Source organism: Meriones unguiculatus, chromosome 15, assembly GCF_030254825.1.
Source record: "Meriones unguiculatus strain TT.TT164.6M chromosome 15, Bangor_MerUng_6.1, whole genome shotgun sequence".
Lineage (NCBI taxonomy): Eukaryota > Metazoa > Chordata > Mammalia > Rodentia > Muridae > Meriones > Meriones unguiculatus.
In genome coordinates this window covers 53,126,902-53,145,990 of record NC_083362.1, presented here as the reverse complement: position 1 = coordinate 53,145,990, position 19,089 = coordinate 53,126,902, and the positions used below count along the sequence as shown (strand labels likewise).

The following is a 19,089-nucleotide window of genomic DNA, read 5'->3' as shown; positions in this document are numbered from 1 at the left end:
GGCAAGGCAACACCACCTGTCCAATTCAGATATCCCCTTTCGGTTGGAGTCAGTGTCTCTCCTTTCAACACTTACTTCTTACACAGTGTGTTTCCACTTTTCTTTTCTCATCAACTTAGTTTTGACCAAAAATTCGTTGAGTAGATTATTCCCCCCAAAGCCTTTCCCCAGACACATTCACATTCCACAGAAAATTCTTAAAGAAAAGAACTTTACTTAAGCAATGAAATAAATTTCCCACAGGAGGCTAGCGTGATTCTAAGAATTTTTTTTGACTTATTGAAAGTTCTTCTTCTTTTTTTTTTTTTAAGATAATGGCAGATGTTCTTCATAGTTTCATTTAAATAAGAGAAAATATTCAACATGCATTTGTACAGCCAGATTTGTCTTAGCCTCAATTTATTTACTTATTTTTATTTGTTTATTTATTTATACAAATAAGCATTATATTGAATAATTTAATTACTTCTCTAATGTTTCCACTTCAGTCATTTATATTAGTGCACAAACTGGTTCCACGTTCAATACAAATGTCAACTCTCTTCTGGACGATTATCTAAAGGGTATGCTAAATGCTAAAGGAAGTTTTAGAAAAGAATTACTTTAAAGATATTCTTAGCAATTTATTCATACACCCTCCCCAGAAGAACCAATTTTTAAAATCTAGCACAACATTTAATGTTTGTTTAAAAAGAGTCATATTAATATATAAATAAAAGTTATTTAAGCAATAGATTTCTTTTTATGTAGAGCATAGGACATTCAGGGCTGGCATGGAGACAGAAGAAAACACATCACACTGTCCTCTAGCTTCTTAGAAAACTCAGTGGGTAGCTGACCAATGTGCTTCTCTTTATTCATGAATTGTGTAAGGTGCAGGCAGGAGGGACAGGTTCTTCCTATACTGCAAAGAGGGAAAGAAAAGAAATGCTTCTCATTTCTTCATGTTGGTTTAATTTCCTTTTATGAAAAAGTATTTTCTTTTTTTCTAATGAGTAGGCAGTATGCTTTTTTATTTTTTTATTTAACTTTTATTAATTACACTTTATTAATTTTGTATCTCCCCATAAGCCCCTCCCTTCCCTCCTCCCGGTCCCACCCTCCCCCCCTTTCTTCATGCATGCCCCTCCCCAAGTCCACTGATAGGGGAGGTCCTCCTCTCCTTCTTTCTGATCTTAGTCTATCAGTTCTCATCAGAAGTGGCTGCATTGCCAGGGTTCTTTTAAAAGCCTGCAAGTCATTTTTGCAAGTAACTGTAGTCTTCAGGTTATTGATCACAGATACAGAAATGAGAACTACAGAAATGCAGCAGGCTAGTTTTCTTTTTAAGACAAATTCCATGTAAAGTGCTTTCAACTCAAATTGCCACAATGAAAAAAATAGTGTCTGTTTTGTGTTTGTCCCAAATTTCTTACACCATCTTTCACATCCAATGGGACCCCAAAGAAAAAATAAGTTTCTCCTTTTCCATTTGCAGATCTGCAGCTCTGCAAGATGATGGTTCCGTTCTGCTAATGCATCTAATCCCAAATTACCTAGTTTCTGAAGTGCAGAAAATGATAATCAGCTTCATTTTATGGGATGCTCTCAGTCACAAATAGTGGAGCTAATTCTAATCCAAGCGTTATGTCTTGTCTACATTAAAAGGAAATCTCATTTGGGCTTGAGTTTTATGCTGGGTGATAAATATGGATCTATTTGCTTTTTTTACATGTAGAAAATGCACGTAGAAACCATTTGTTGAAGAAACTGTCTTTTTCCCATTTTTTTGGGAACTTAAAAGGAGAGAATTGTCTTTCTAATAATTTAGTTTCCTTTCTTTACTAATTGATGGATAACATAAAAAAGAAAGGGCTTGCTCATATTCATATGGTACCTTGGGAACAGCATGCTTGAAATGGTCACAATTTATTCAGAGGAGCAACAACTTACCTCTTTAAAATTTAGACATGGAGCTTGTAGATCTGGACTGAGACACTGCTCATGTGTGATGATGGTTTCAATGAGAATGACTCCCACAGGCTTACATATATGAATAAATATTTGAATATTTGTGGACATTCTACATAATAATTAGCATGGTGTCTTGAAAAACCATAACAGTCATAAGAAATTAAAAAAATAAAACACTTCTAGAGCCCTTTCAGATGAAAGAGCGCTGATGACCAAATACAATGTAAGACTCTGTATTGTTTTTGCAATTAAAAAAATTATTGAAAAAAAGCATGTGAAACCATAACATAGTCACATAATCCTATGAGAATATTTCATAGACTGAAGCAATAAGCAGAATTTATACCATTAACTATTAACCTCAAAAAGAATACATTTTTAAAAGTGGTTTATTCTGAACCAGCTGTGAATGGCCACACCTGGGACCAAGGTTCAAGTTGTCCTGAATAATGTGTTACAATATGGAAGTGATTATGTGCACTTTTATAGTCATACAACAAAAGAAATTTATGTGACATCACCTTCCAAATGCATTGGTGGGAAAGACAAGGAAAACTGTGTTCAGTTTAGATGTTATCTGACGACGTTCTTGGCTTTCCAGTCGGCACAAGCTACTTTCCCAAAGTTTGACCTTATAATTGAAAAACATGTTAGGTGAGACCCAGAGTAAGTAATGGATGCCTAGTCAAAGTACTAAGTAGTCCAACTTCCCCCAATCATAAAATGCTATTCAGTTCGCCAGCCTTGATTGTAGAATCATTAACATAGATGAGGTAGCTTTTCCCCTACTCCCGGGAATTCAGCTCACAGTATGATAAAAACTTAAAAGAGTTCCCTGCACTCTGCCAAAAGTTTGGCTATGAGTCTCAGCATCTGCTTCCATACCCTGTTGGGTAGAGTCTTTCAGAGGTCCTCTGTGGTAGGCTTCTGTCCTGTTCCCTGTTTTCTCCCTCTTCCGATATTTATCCCATTTGCCTTTCTGAATGAAGAAGGGGGAGATAGAAAGACAAGAGCTCCACAAGGAGGGCAACAGAACTTAAAAATCTGGGCCCAGCGGTCATTTCTAAGACTGATACTCCAACCAAGGACTATGTATGGAGATAACCTAGAACCCCTTCACAGATGTAACACATTGTAGCTCAGTCTCCAAGTGAGTTCCCTAGTAAGGAGAACACGAGGAGTCTCTGACTTGAACTCAGTGGCTGGCTCTTTGATCACCTCCCCACTGGGCATAGGGCTGAGGGGAAGCCTTACCAGGCCACAGAGGAAGACAATGCACCCAGTACTGATGAGACCTGATAGGCTAGGGTCAGATGGAAGGGGAGGAGGACCTCCTCTATCAGTGGACTGGAGTGAAGAGGAAGGTAGAGCAGGATTGGGAGGGGCTGAGGAAGGGTGCTACAGGTGGGATACAAAGTAAATAAATTGTAATAAATAAATAAAAAATAAATAAATAATTTAAAAAACTTATAAGGGAACAGTAGCATCATATATGAATCACATATGATCCTCTATGAGAAATACACATCATTTATAAAGTTGAACTATTATCAATGCATATTAATGTGAATCAAACTTTTAGTCTTTGCATCCATCTAATTACTGAGTGTGTGACATGCAGGCCACCCTAAAGAGGTTTTCACGAAATTAGTCACAGCTGCAACTCTTATTAAAATAACCTTTTATCCTTCAAGCACTGTAAACATTCTGTCTTTTTTGATATTTTGGTTTCAGTGACTTAGAGAATTCTTTCCATCATTCTCTGACAGCTCCTATCTCTATGCCTACAAATGTGGCAGGATAAAAATAATTGAATGTTCGGAGCAAGCATCCTGGAAACTTTTTCCTGAGTCTTATCTTGCTTTAAAAAATGACTTCTACTGAATTCTGAAAACCAGCACTCGATTTGAACAAAAACAAAAGTTTCTTTTTGATGTTTTCTTTGGTTTTTATCTATCTACATTCTATTCACAAAATGCAGCACACAATATTCACATCTTCTCTTAGGCATGTTAATAAATAGTTCATGAATGAATCGTGCCCTATTTCTCTAGATTTTAGTTTTCAATTTCCACGAAAAGCCGCCCTCGCTATATGCTTTCACAATAGCCAGCTGTTTGACAAATATTGTCAGATGCTGTTCTGCATCTTGAAGAGAAAAACCTCTTGCTTTGCGTATCCTGGCAGCTGTGCAGTATTTCACTGTTACTTCTTGTACAGGGGAACAATGCATTTTTTACAGCTAACAGAAAGCTATGGCTGCACTATTTCTATCAAAACGATAACAAACAAAAACACCTCTGAGGTCTTATTGTCTTGCTCTCTTTCAATAGTTGAGAAGTAAAATGGATGCATTGGAAGGAAGAGGAAGAAGATGATGCGGAGGTGAAACAAAAAGCACACAAGTGCACAGAGGAAAGAGGCTAGAGGTGCCTTCTACTCCCCTATGTATGACTGTAAACTATGGGTCATGTAAGGCCAGGGATTATCTGAGATAGAATCTTAGCCCAGTTTCTGACTTCCTGACATGTGGTCATTTTTGTTTCTGCTGTGGCTCTTAGTGGGAGTATTATTTTCAACCCAGACAGTGTGGAAACTTTTTTTTAATCTTTCTAAAAATTCTTTATTAATTAAATTTTATTCATTTTGTATCCCCCCATGGTTCCCTCCCTTCTCCCTTCCCAATCCCTCCCTCTCTTCACCCTCTGCATGCATGCCCTTCCCCAAGTCCATTGATAGGAGAGGTTTTCTTTTCCTTCCTTCTGATCCTACTAAATTAGGTCTCATCAGGAATGGCTGCATTGTCTTCTTCTGTGGTCTGGTAAGGCTGCTTCCCCCTCAGGGGGAGGTAATTAAAGAGCAGGCCAACTGGTTCATGTCAGAAACAGTCCCTGTTCTTATTACAATGGAACCCACTTGGATACTGAACTGTCATGGGCTACATCTGTGCAGGGGTCTTAGGTTATCTCCATGCATAGTCCTTGGTTGGAGTATCAGTCTCAGGAAAGACCCCTGTGGAAACTTTTAATCTCAGGATAACTATTGCTATGATAAAACACCGTGACTGAAAACAAACTGAGAAGGAAATGGTTTACTTGGCTTATACTTCCACAACACTGTTCATAATTAGAAGCAGTCAGGACAGGATCTCAAGCAGGGCAGGAAACTGGAGGCAGGAGCTGAGGCAGAAGCCATGGAAAGGTGCTGCTTACTGGTTTGCTCCTCATGGCTAGCTCAGCATGCTTATAGAACACAGAGACACCATCCCTGAGATGGTACCATACACAATGGGTTGGACCTTCTCATCAATCACTAATTAAGAAAATGTCCTACAGATCTGCCTAAAGCCCAATTTTATGAAGGCTTTTTTTTTTTAAATTGAGGTTTCCTTCTCTCAGATGACTTTGGTCAAGTTGTCATAAAACTACCCAGTTTCTATGGAGAATCAATGAAACATATGAGAAACCAGCCACAATAAGGGGCATTGCACAGCAACACACTCTGGCAGAATATTGTGATATGTGAGAACTTTATAAGCCTGTCTCTTTTGGCCTGCAGTACTCATTTTTTAGTACAGGTTCTACCTGTTCAGAGATAAGGAAAAAAAAAAACACCCTTAAGATTTACTACATTACATTTTCTATGTGCCTTAAGATTCTTGTATTCCAATGTCTTTAGGTAAGGCTTGTACTTTCTGGCTGGTATGGGTTTTTTTATTCCCTGGTTCTGTCTATCAGCACAGTTGTGACATTCCTCTTACTTTTCTGGCCCCTAAGGGTTTACTCCTCCTACCTGTCTCCGATCATGGTATTCTCTTCCCCAAGCAATGTTTTGTTTGTGACTAATTTATCCTAACTCATCAGAAACTGTTACTTCACAAAGGTTTTTTTCCCTACACCTAAATGCAGGATTTCATTATCACTTCTCATCTAGAGTAAGAACTTATGTTTTAGATCTAACAAAAAATATACAAACACAAAACAAAGCCTATAACTGTGCCAAGTCCATTGATATGCAAAATTCTCCTGGATTCTGCTCCTTCAATAAAATAAAGTGAATAAAAAAGGAAACACCATGAAGATGATGAGGTGATGACAAAATCAAAAGGGTACAGAGAAAAGATACTAGAAGTGCCTTTAAATGACTGTACACTGTAGGCTAGGTAAGGCCAGAGAGCATCTGAGGTACATAATTTCCTTCACCCCCAAGTCTATTTTATGCCCCACGCACTATTCTAGATCTTCCAGGGACTGCAGATGTGGTAGGATAATGTCTGTGGAATTTCAGAGCTTAGAGGCAAGACAAATACACAGACTCCAAATTGAAAACATTGCAACTGAAGAGCTATCACTGTGCAAGGGGCAGACTGGAGGGATTTGCTGAGTGGGAACTCATTTCAGTGGGATCCATTTTTGCTGTTGACATTTCATTTCACTGAAGCGATTCAATGGGCCACTCAAAACAAAAGAGCGGGACTCACTCTTCCCTCACTTTCTTTGATGACAAGTGAATTATAATTTAATTGAGCATCTCCTCACAGGGGAATTCTGTAATGCTTAAACATTTTACCTGCTGTCTATTAAACTCACAGAATAACACAATTCTAATGCCAAAACATCTTGCACCCAAATGCTAAGGTTTGTGTATTGTCTGAACACACATTCCCATTCATCTTCTATCTTGACTGTCTGTCATCTACACTCAGTAGAAATTTAGTAAGGATTGTAATCTTAGACCTAAGACTTCTATTTTAAAAACTTTTTAAAAGTTGCTATATTTTTAAGAGTTGAAAGATATGGGTAAAGTTGGTTTTAATTTTATTTGTGTATGTTTTATTTGGTCTAACATATCAAATACTCTCTAAACGTTAAATTCACATTCTATGGAAACATTTAAGGGGCTATTTGTGCTCTTCCAACGGAGTCTTTGGATCATGGTGCTCCTCTCGTGCGAAGGAAAGATCTTCACTCAGACTAAACTCACTTCAAGTGTTCACAGCCACAGGCGCACTAGACACAGCAATTCTAGAATGTCCTCAGAGCTTCTCTAGCTATCTTGGGGCTTGCAAGTAGATTGAACAAATAAAATATCAGTCAAAAATAATCTAGCTATTGTATTCTAATATTTGAGCTTCTGAAGGCAGTGTATTTCCTAGCTGATTGGTGTTTTCATCCAAGTAGAAAGTAACTTGATCAAAAAGAAGACAGGGAATGTGAAAATCATCACATGTAAAATTAAAAGAATGCAGATTTACAAAAAGGAAAATAATTTCCTTATTTCATAATCAGCTATTTAGTTCACCATGAATTTACTTCCAAGAGTTGTCATTTTGATTATTAAAGCGAATACCATGAGTTGTATAGTAATCTGCTTTCTTCCCCCATTCCATGCAAACATACAAAATATAGCATTTGTACATAAAGAATAACAAAATGCCTGCTTCGATTTCATTTCGTGACTCCTAGCTGTAAAGTCATCTTGAGCTTCCTTAAACAAGCCCCCAACTCCCATGTTTCATTTCTTAGTGACAGAATTGTTACCAAAGCTATTGGTGAACTCAGTGTCACAAAAGATGTATCCAAGTTTGGGAACAATATCTGCCGGGTCCATGATGTGTTTATGAGCTTTGCATGCCTGTATTGTATTTTCCTAACCTTGGACTCTCCCCAGTCTCACACTGAAAGTGTTCCTTTTTCCATCAACTCACACCACAGAGCACTGTTTAGCTCCAATGGAAACTGCATTTGACAGAGTCCTTTGACTTCTTTTAAAGAAGGGTCCTGGTTCCTAAATCTTCCTACATGCTCTCAGCATAGACAATATATTTTTAAAAATCTCTTCAATCCCAAAGTTTCAGACCATTGGGAAGTGTCAGACACAATTGTGGCAACAGGTAAGACTCTAACCCCTGTCTCCCACTGATGCAGTTTTACTTAGCCATTCCCCTTCTTTCAATCACCCCAAAGGAGTTTCAACTTTAAGAGCACTAAAGTTGAAGCAAATGCCCTACCTGAGAGCTCACGGAGCAGCTTCCGGGAATCTGCTATATGAAAGCCATTGTCCATGACACAAAAATGCAAAGACATTTAATTTGCATCAATGGCTCACAAGAAGAGTATTATTGCTCCCATCTTCACAAATTAGGAAACCGAGGCACAGAAATGCTAAGTGGCTTGCCCTACCACCTATAGCTAGTGAGTAGATGGGGCCCAGGTTCCTGAGGATGAGTTTCTGGGCTACTCAGCTCACAATACTCACTGAGCATGAGCGTAAGAATATCCACACTTTTCCTGTCTCCAGTTTTACCACACCCTTCAAAGATGAACAAAGTAGCAAGGACTGCATAACTGCATGGAACACACAGGAAATATTTTATTAACTTCCAAATGATGAAAGGGCAAAGTTAGAAAATTCAATAGTAATCCATGATTCTCCTCAGGGAGCCCACCCTGGCATTCATGGCGCCCCAGTCGTGGTAGCGCCTGTACTCTCCGGGCCTAAGCAGGTACTGCCGCCCCCGGTAGTTTGGCATCTCGTAGAGGACCCAGTAGCCCTCCATCACGTGGAAGGAGTGGAAGTCGCTGAAGTGGAAGCGATCCTGGAGATTGGAGCAGTCGTCTGTGATCTCCACCATCTGGCCTCTGTAATCCTCTCTCTCATAGATCCTGATCCTGTGAGAGCTGGACTGTGTGTCCGAAACAGTGGACAAGGGGACATCAGAAAACCTGACCTGAGCTTGGCAAGCCAGAACCCTGGGGTGTCAAGCTGCCCTGGGGGATGGGCTTCCCTTGTCTTTCCTATGCCAAAGGTGACTGAATTAAAAATAATAATAATAATGGTCAACACCAGGTAAGTCACAGGACACTGTGGAAGAGCTCAAGTCACACAACCCCTCTATCTATCCCTTCGTTTTGCTTCAGGCCCTGTTTTCAAACCTGGAGATCAAGACCATCTTAAAATTTAGGTTTAAAGAGGCTGTGGTGGTGCATGCCTGTAGCTTCAGCCCTTAGGAGATAGATGCAGGAAGATTTCAGTTTTGAGAGTTGAGGGTTAGACTGCATACAACACATGGGAAGTTGGGGGCTTGCCTTGGGTGCACTCCGAAAAGCCAGGAAAAAGACAGCACCGGAATGAACTAAGTAAATGAACTAAAGAACGGAGCTCAACTCCCAGCTCTAACGTATCCTGGCAAAGCACATTTATAAAACCCAAAGCAAATGTCAAAGATTCTCAAGAGGCCTGTGCAGGTCAAGACTGTGAAACGTTTACAGCGATGGAAGTTCAGGCTGCCTGTCCTTACTACCCTGAAGGAGGTCCAGACCTCCTTCCATTTCACCTTCCATTTCAGCAGGCTGTCCCAGGGTCTTCTTCCTCTGTAGGGAAGATTCTCTTAAGCAACATAACTTGAAGAACGGGCAGCTGTTTGCTAAAGTTCCATCCTCCATACATTCAAAATATTACAGCTTCCAAAAGGGCTTATGTATGCAGCCAGATCGGATCTTTACAAAGCCTGGCGCACAGGGCCCCACCAAAAGAACACCCAGCCTTTTCTGGTAAAGGGAAAACTGAATTGCAATTCTCAGTGTTACAGGTCCTTCTAAGGAGCTTGTGGCATTTCCCTGAATCCCAGAGCACCCCGACAAGGACGGTGAAAGCCACCCCATCCCTCTGCTCAACGAGTAAGTGTAACTGTATCAGGGACAAGATGAGGATGAAGGTCAGAGGGACGTAGGAAGGGACTCACGTGGGGGATGAGGCGGCAGGAGCAGATGGAGTCGCTGAAGCCCATCCACTGCTGGTAGTCGGGGTAGTCCCCGCGACGCAGGAAGTACTGGCAGCCTGCGAAGTTGGGCTGCTCATAGAGCATCCAGCAGCCGCTGTCCACGCGCACAGAGTTGCAGCGGCTGAAGTAGGGCTGCAGGTTGGAGTGGTCGCTGCTGCACTCATAGTGGCGGCCCTGGAAGCCGCGGTCCTCGTAGAAGGTGATCTGCAAGGCAAGGCAGGGCTCAGAGGCCTGGTGTGGCCTGGAGCTGAGGGCGGCTCCCTCCCCAGGCCCGGGGCCCTCTGGGCTCACCTTCCCCATGGCTGGTGGGTTGGATGGGATGGTTCTGTTGGATGTGTGCGGCTGGGAGCAGGATCTATATAGCAGGAGGTCTGCTGCGTTGGCAGGAACAGCACAAAAGGGGCCCCCCGGTAGGACAAGGCACTTTCTCTCTCTCCTTTCTATATAATGACTGTGGGGGAGGCGTGGGTTATTGTACGTTTTTCTCTTAGACTTTCCAGAGCTTTCGAATGGATGACGAATCATTGACCTGGTTAAAAGGGTCACTTGATGCGGCTCTGGCCTTTAAATGGCGCTGATTTGAGGAACTGAAATTGAGTAAAGATGCTTAACTAGTTAACCATTGTAATTAATCAGTTTGTCATCCCCAGACCAGGAGAATTTGAATAACAATTCGTGATAATGATGGGATCTGCATCCCTAGGAGCTTGAGGCTTTTAGGCTCAAGAACTGCTGAAAGTTCAGGGGGTCCAGATGGGAATGAGTGTACCTTCTCCACATGGTGTTCCAAGTGGGATCTGGATTGGATGACCAAGGAGAGTCACCAGAAAGGTCTGATTTAACAGGAACCCGGGGCTCTGCTCCCTGGAACTTGGACCCTCCCAGGGATTTCTCGATGCATGTGAACAACATACAGATCATTTGAAATCTCAGTTTTGCAGAATCTCTGTTGTTGTTTGGTTTGGTTTTCTGTTTTTGGGGAAGCAAGGCCTGCTTGCTCACTGGTTTAGGCTCTCACTCCAAGGCTGGTCTTTTCTTCTACCCGGACCCACGATCACCCCTATCATCCCTAGCTCCAACCACACTAGAATGCTATTGTCGCATTCCGGCTGAAAACACTGTGGGGACCGTTGGGATCACTGTGGGGTGGTTAGCAGTCTCTGGCCTCTACCACTCACACAGACAATATATTCCCTTCCTCACTTCCCAAGCCATGACCACCCTCAGTGTTGAGTCACTGCTGAATGTACACCTAGAGAGCGATGTAGAAAAATCACCCGTGACCCAAACCACTGTTCTAGAAGTTCTCGCCTTGTTTAGTCCGTATTTACTGTTTCCCTTCACATTTCTGTCCTCAGTTCTCCAATGCATTTAAAGAGTAGGTTTGAGAAATTGAAGAAACACCTCAGAAGTAACAAATGCCGCTCAGGGTGTCACTGAAGGAAGCAAAATTTCCCCTCAATGAAACAGAGCATCTCGTGTGTTTTCTAACTTGAAAATAATGCTTTAGTTACTGTAATTACATCTTAAAAGGACATACATCAAAACCCTTGCTAGATTGTGCCACTCCTAATACTCTTAATAATACAAATAGATTATCTGTTAGTTACAGTATGTGAAAAAAATTACCTTATGTGTATAAAAGCTTCCTGAGGCTGGCAGCAATTTAGTTTTAAAAGTAAAATCTGTAGAGAAAGAAGAGTAGTAGGTCTAATAACCTTTGAGATGGCAAAATGTCTGAAAAAACAAATAGGTCATTACAGTGTAACAAGGACAATAGGAATAAGAAAGGGTCTGGGCAGCTAGGGATCAGGGAAGAGTCCCAGGCACAGCTCCAGACTTCTGGCAAAGAGATATGCCCAAGGAATGCCTTTCAGACTCAGGGTCTGTTCTAGAACCTGGTTTTAGTTCAGATACCTTTGTTAAAGGCTTCTAAATTGTTCTTTCTAGCCATTATTTGCATAGAAATTAAGGGCAAGCTGTGTTGCTTGTTTTAGAAATCACGACGAGAGCAGGTAGTTATGGTGCTCTTCAAACTTCAACTGCGCTGTCATTCTATCCACAGAGCTTTGTGCTAAGCAGAATTATTGTGAAATAAATTCTTCCAAGAAATGGAAAGCAAATAGTGTTGCTCTACACACTCCATGTACTGGGGGTTGAATGCCAGGGCTTCTTCCATATTAGCTGTCGTTCCTCTAAGCTACAGCCACAGTCCTTCACAGTTAGAAATTATGGAGAGAGACCCTTCCTTTCCTGTATGACTAAAAGAAGATAAATAATGTATGTGACATTCAGCAAAAATCCTAGCAGAAACACAATATGTTATTATCCTTGCTTCTCCCTAAGATTTCTAAAGAACTTAAGCCCTTCATCCTCTGGTCCATCATGGATTTTTTTTTTTTCGGGGGGAGGCAATGGGAGTGAGGTCAGCCCTTTCGATGACCACACAGGGTGAAATTGACAGGTGAATCATTGTCAGATAAAGGATATCTTTCTAAGTATGTTCTTGGAAAGTAAATATAGAAAATGTAAGGAACAAGGATTCCCAAATACTTTCTCCTGAAGGCTTGCAATAAGCTTTCCTAAAGTGATCTGGCAAAATATACTGTTTCTAGTTGATTGTTTTGTTATTTGAACCTTTGGAAATCTCTGTGAGAAATAGCTATTCTCCTTCAGAGATACATATAATGAATCTCCCAAAATAGTCTAAGGTATTCCAAGAGTAAAACACTTAAGATTATACATTATATTTCTATTCTAAATTCTATATTGTACAACAGAATTTTGTAATTAGTTTTGTATTATTAAGAGGCAGCAATAGTTCCTTAACACCAATCACCGTAAAATACCAAGACTCTTAAGGGAGACTTGGAAACAAATGCAAAGTATTATTAGCAGCAAAATTAATTATCCAAAGAAGAAAAGGCATCTCTATCAATCACAAATCTCTTCTGATAAAACCCTATGATCTAATTTTTTAATTCAGGATGACAGCTGTTTTCTTTCAATTAATTTATAGCATTTATATCTATGATAGAAAATAGTGTAAGACAATTCATTCCAAAATTAGTTTGACAAGGCAGCTGTGAACGGCAGACTATGAAACCCATATACAGAACATTTCTTCATCAGTTGTATGCTAAAAATAGATGTGAAAGTAAAGAAATTTCCAACTTTAAAGCAATAGGAAAAATGAAAGAGGATGCATATTACATGATCCAGATGTGAAGGTATCTAAATCTAGATTTCATCTGGAATAATACAAACACACACTTTCTGACAAATGAATCTATAAAATGTGACAGTAAAATGAATATTTACTTAAATTTAAGATTATCATTTTCCACAAATATTGTTAAACTTTTCAAACATCTTACATATCTACTACTAAAACAATTCAATGCAACCAAGATAAAAGAATATTAAAAAATAACTCTGGGAATAGGTTTGGTTATTTTTATTTGTTACAGGGAAAACGTTAATCATTATATCTCTCTTTACCAAGTAGCTCACTACGGTATTGACAAAAGTAAATCAATCAGGGCCTAAAGAAATAAAATATAAGCAAACAAACACTGCACAGAAGTCACGACTCTTGTCCTGCTCTCCCTTTCTTCCTGCTGTTCTCATTCTAGTGCTGAGCTTCATCTCTCATCCTTTTGGCAAAATGTACTAAGAAAATCTAAGATTATTATGGCCTGTAGGAAGTTTTTGTAAAAGCCTCTATAAATCAATACTAAGTTAAGTCAAACTTTTCAAAACAAACAAACAAACAACAACAGCAAAAAGAAAAACTCTTGGCTTTTTTTTTCTAAAAAAGAAAATAAAGAACACTGAATAGAGTTGGTCATATCTTAAAAACAGTGGATTTTCATTTACTATGGGAATATCAGAATAAAATACCATCTAGTACAATGAAATATATAATATAATAAATATATAATATAATAAATATTAAATATAATTAATAAATACTATGCTATACTAATTAATATTATAATATATAATATAATAAATATTTAAAAGCTCACTAAAAGTGGTGTCATAGCGTTTGTAATTTATTTTGAAACATTTAGACTCTCATGGGCTTAATAAGATGTATGCTGGGTAGTTAATCTTCACTATCAACTTGAGAAAATTTGGATTTGCCTAGGAGATACACTCACTTCAAAGTGAGTCTGTGAGATTGTTTCTATAGAAATCTAAGGTGGGGAGATGCGCTCCAGAATATAAGTAGCAACATTTCACAGGGTGGGATCTCCAACTGAATAAAAACGGAGAGCTCCAGAAATTCCTGTTCACTGCTTTCTTTTTTTAAATTTTAATTTTAATTTTAATTATAGTTTATTCACTTGGTATCCCAGATGTAGCCCCTTTCCTCATCCCCTCCAAATTCCACCCTCCCGCCCTCATCTCCTCCCATGCCCTTTTCCAAGTCCACTGATAGAGGAGGTCCTCCCCACCTTCCATCTGACCCTAAGCTATCAGCTCTCATCAGGACTGGCTGCATTGTCTTCCTCTGTGGCCTGGGAAGGCTGTTCCCCCCTCAGGGGGTGGTGATCAAAGAACCAACCCCTGAGTTCATGTTCTCTGCCTCTTAATGGTGGAGATAGGAGGAGATGAGAGGTCAAGACTGAGGGACCCTTCTGCTGTTACTTCTTCCCTGCCCCATTCTTGCCCAAGAACTAGATTAAGGCTTCCCTCGCTCTAGTACTCTACCAGTGTTTGGTCATAGCAATAAGAAAAGTAAACAGTTTACCTAAACTAATTCAATACAGACACTCACACAACCTTATTTGTTTCCTTTTCCCTCAGATAAGGGATTCCAGATGTCTTACAGATCAATTTTAACCCTTAAAATTCTACACACAATCAAAACTCTACTTTCTGCCAAAGGAGGAGGAAAAAAATGCCAGAGGGTGTTTAAAATGAAAACCAGACAGATTTTGTGATTTGTTTATTCTGCTTAAGTGGGAATTGGGAATACTCTGCTAGATTTGCTTTTATTTCCTCAGATCAGTATTTAGTTTAACGGAAAAATCAATTTTCAGCTCAGACGTAAATTAGGTGAACAGATAGAAATGTATTTAGAGGAATTTCTTTTCATACGCTCATCATCTTCGTGTCAAGATAACTAAATTCCTTTGTGTTATAAAAGAGCAGTCTCGTTATTGACACCTCCTCTCCCGTTATTCCTCCCTTCTTATTATCTATGTTCTTTTAGCCCCGCCCCTTTGTTTCATTCTTCTCCCTCTCACAGATGCACATATATGGAAAAGCTTCTGAAATATGAGTGTGTGTGCACACACGCTAGAGTGCTATAATTTGATGAGTGCCACTAGCACTTATAATTACCTGATGCAGGCGATGAAAATGCTCTTCCCTGGAGCTATATGTCACCAAATAAATAGCCCATCCCTGGGTGTTGTATGTCTTCTCTTGAGTTGTTAGGGTTGTCCAGAGACTCACACACACCCTCTTGGTTGTCCACCAGAAACTGATGGTAACATCCTGTTGTTGAAGACACCACACAGTTTGGTCACAGGGCATGGAGAATGCAAGTTGGTACTGACTGGAAAGCTTCCTCTCTGCTGTAAATCCGGCCAGAACACAGGGTGAGGCATCTCGTAGGTCCCAGGGATGAGCCTATTACTTCTATTGTCTAAGTGGAAATAGTATCAAGCTGTTACTTGATACTGCATGCTCTCTTTATCTCTAAAACAATAGATTAGTGACACTCTTAGACCTCACCAGATAGGATCATCTGTACAGTGGACAATCTTTTCACCTCAATAAATCCGGTAAAAAGTGGATCATGTGAAGAGTACTATATCCAAGAAAGAGTGTAGGGACTACACTATCTGTGTACTAACACAGAACCATGGGAAAATATGTAATTATTTTATTCAAGACCACTGCATATTTATTTACTTCTTTCTTTTTAATTAACTGTACATTCATTAATCCTTTGATAATTTAAGTTGATACATGCATCCACATATTCTGATCATATTTGTCCCCTCCACTCTTTCTCAGAACTCTTCCCAGATCTACTCTCTATACCCTTTTCATACCCTTTTATTTTTGATAAACCACTGAGTCAAATTTGTGCTGCTCATACCCTTGAGTGTTGGGCCATCCATTAGAACTTGGTCTAGCTACCAGGGGACTAGCCTAATTGGAGAATTCTCTCAATTTTCCTTGAAAAACAAAAACAAAAAAAACTTGTGTGTTTTATAGATCAGGAAACATACCCATGAGACACAAATACATTTACTCTATGTTCAGTAGTTAAAAAAAAAAAAACCAAAACATGGCAATACATGTAATTCCATAACTAGAAATCACTAGGATCTGGGAAGAGATGGGGAAGGAGAAAAGCATGCTCAGTAAATATTGTATGAAATTTTTCAATTAAAAAATTTTAAGATCCCATTAAATATTTTTTCATGGAATGGAAATGCAGAGTGAGGGGAGGCTCTGAAATGTCTCTTTATCTCTGTCCTCTCTGCTGTCAGGAGACTTTTCTTGGACAGAGCTTTGCTTCTGTAAGTGAATGTTCATCCTCTTGCCCTATCCTTTCTCACTGACCTGAGTGAAGAGCAAAAGAAACAACGGTAGCTCAGGCTGCCTACCAGCTGTGGCTGTTTCATCTTCAGGCTCGGGCTGGGTTTACATTGAGCTGCTAAATTGTCCCAGTTTACTGGAACCAGACTTCTGAGTCAACAATCACCTTTACCCAGAAACAGAAACTGCAGTCGTAATTTCTGGAAGGACCATGATAGCCGGGATGAGTAACTTCAGCAAAAGGTCTGGAAGAGTCCTTGATAAAATAAAATTAACAGAAACAGGCCCAAACCTCAGATAAAATCATGTTGGACCTGCAAGTATATTTCAGTTCATTGAGCATTTACAAAAGCAAATCACTGAATCAATTCCTAAAATGCAGGCTACCCTTCAGAGACCGCATTCTCTTTTCATAGCACCCACAAAGGTGATTTCTATTATCGGTAGCCAAATTCAAGACAAAACAAAACTAAAAGACAAGCACATAAGTAGAAAGTTTTGCAAAGTGTTGAAAAGTACAGCTAGCTCAATTAAACACAAAAATATATTTGTGTTGCGCATAAATCCTATTCACATAAGTAAAATGCTTAAGGAGCTCAGTCGTGTATTACAAGCTAACAATGATAATTATCTGAAAAGAAGATGGAGGATCAAAATTGTATCCCAAGCTTATATGGATTTACAGTGGATCCTCATGCTTTACTGAGATATCATTCCTTCCCCAAGAGTATAGCCTGTACAAATACAGCTCAATGGCACTGTAATGTTTGGAGGAGAAGATACAATTATTTAGTACTTTAGTCAGAGAGTTCATCAAAGTTTTATACAGTGTTACATACTGAAAGTTGAAGATTTGGTTGAACCATTTGGGCTACCTTGCTGGATACATTCTCTTTCTCTACCTCATGTGCTAATCAACAGTTTGCCCCATCATCCTGTCATCCACATAGATCATGTCCTTCCCATCAAGTAAAATAGCCTTACAGAATATGTGCCTTGATTCTCCTGCTTGATCTAGAAAATAGAGCAAGGGTTGGGTTTTTGTTTTGTTTTGTTTTTGTTTTTTATTTTTGTTTTTTGTTGCTGTTTTGTTTTTTGTAAAAGATCTTTTATAAAATAATAAGTTTTATTATAACACCTCTATCCAGCTCCCTAGCAGCTGTGAACACAAGAACCATCCAGGCATTTTAATCTGATTCAACTCGAGTCAATTCAGTTGGCTAATTTAAGTACTCATTATGTTTTCATTACACTGCAAATGTGGTGCAGCTATCCATCACAGATACCCATTGCGCACAATGCAATGTCTTGTGTTCCTTTTCTCATTGATTTTCCCAAGACTTCACTATTTCTTACCTCATTTTATTAATGGAAAAACTGGTGTTTTGCTTCAGATGGTTGTTATGAATGCTAGATAATAAATAAAATAGCTCAACAAACTATCATCTTTGAGTCCAGTAAATCTACTCTACTGTGTTTAAAAAATATTCAACTAAATGACCACACAATGAGTTCAGAGAGCTAGCATCCATAGTTTTAGTGAATATTGGCATATATACAATTACCCAAAGAGCACTCAAAAAAGGGGAGGTGAGGAACAAGAGAGGGAGACAGAGAGACAGACATGGACACAGAGAGACAGAGAAAGAGAGAAAGAGAGAGAGAGACTCCTCTTGCCCATAGACCATAGGGCTGGCCACATTGATCATCTTGAGCCACTGAACAGCCTGAGACTGTGACTTTCATTTCTTACTATGGACAGACAGTGGAACTGAATACTTTGGTTGGGGACCTTGAAAGTTTCTCTAGTGTTGTTATTCCCACGCTCATTCAGAAAACGATACATACTCTGATCTAGGGAGCCCATTCCCCAGTTTTAAATTCTTGTGCAGAATTTTCTCAACTTTCCTTAGAAAAATGTTTGTGTTATATAGATCAGAAATACAACCATGAGACACAAATGCATTTTTTCTATATTCTGTGGTGAGAGCAGAAAGCACTAGGTAGCTGCAGCTCAAGGCAGCCTGACGCTGAGGCTGCTCTTTAACATCTGGGCAGATCACAGAGCCAACACTGGCAATTTTTGGTGGCGTTCAGGCATAGATTTTTAATGACCCACTTAGATATGAGCCAGATGCCACTGCCATAAGCCACTTCCATTGCCACACCTTCCTTATGATGGGCTATCCTCAAACTGTGAGGCAAAATTAAATTCTTTGATTGGGTATTTGGCTGTTTCTCCCCTCTCTTCTTTGTGGTGTTTGAATGAGAATGACCCCCATAGTCTCCTACTTAGTCATCAGGAGTGCAACTATTTGAGAAGGATGAGGAGTTAAGATCTTGTTGGAACAGGTGTGGTCTTATTGGAATAATGCCATTGGGGGTGGGCTTTGCTTTGAGATTTCAAAAGCTGAAGCCAGGCCTGGTGACAGAAGCTCTTTTCCAGCTGCCTGCCTACTGGGTGTAGAATTCTCAGCTCCTTCTCTAGCACCATGTCTGCCTGCATGCCACCATGCTGATAACGACCTAAACCTCTAAAATTGTAAGCAAGCCCCATTTAAATGTTTTCCTTTTTAAGAGCTGCCATGGTTGCAGTGTCTATACATAGCAATAGACTAATGTCTAAGACTCTTTTTAATGAAGTCTGGGCCCTTAGTCCATGCATGATACAACTTCAATGTGTACATTTTCATTGGCATTCTGGTCTTCAAAACTCCATCAGCATGATACATTAAGCTCTGCCTATCACTCTAGGGTTTCTCTTAACCCATGGAATCAAACTTTAC

General features: G+C 39.6%; 1 protein-coding gene across 1 annotated transcript; it reads right to left on the bottom strand.

The window, feature by feature from the left end:
- Window positions 1–8,301: 8,301 nt before the first annotated feature.
- LOC110566700 (gamma-crystallin E-like) lies at window positions 8,302–9,940 on the bottom strand. Its single transcript, XM_021664593.2, has 2 exons — window positions 9,698–9,940; window positions 8,302–8,638 (listed from the first exon to the last, which is right to left on the bottom strand). Exons 1-2 carry the CDS (start codon window positions 9,818–9,820, stop codon window positions 8,366–8,368), a joined length of 396 nt encoding a protein of 131 aa, XP_021520268.2. The 5' UTR covers window positions 9,821–9,940; the 3' UTR covers window positions 8,302–8,365.
- Window positions 9,941–19,089: the final 9,149 nt, after the last annotated feature.

Coding starts and splice junctions, on each gene's coding strand:
- LOC110566700 (XM_021664593.2), bottom strand. CDS start 9,820: ATGCTCTATGAGCAGCCCAACTTCGCAGGCTGCCAGTACTTCCTGCGT. Junction 8,639..9,697: donor CCTGCCGCCTCATCCCCCAC/GTGAGTCCCTTC, acceptor TCGGACACACAG/TCCAGCTCTCACAGGATCAG.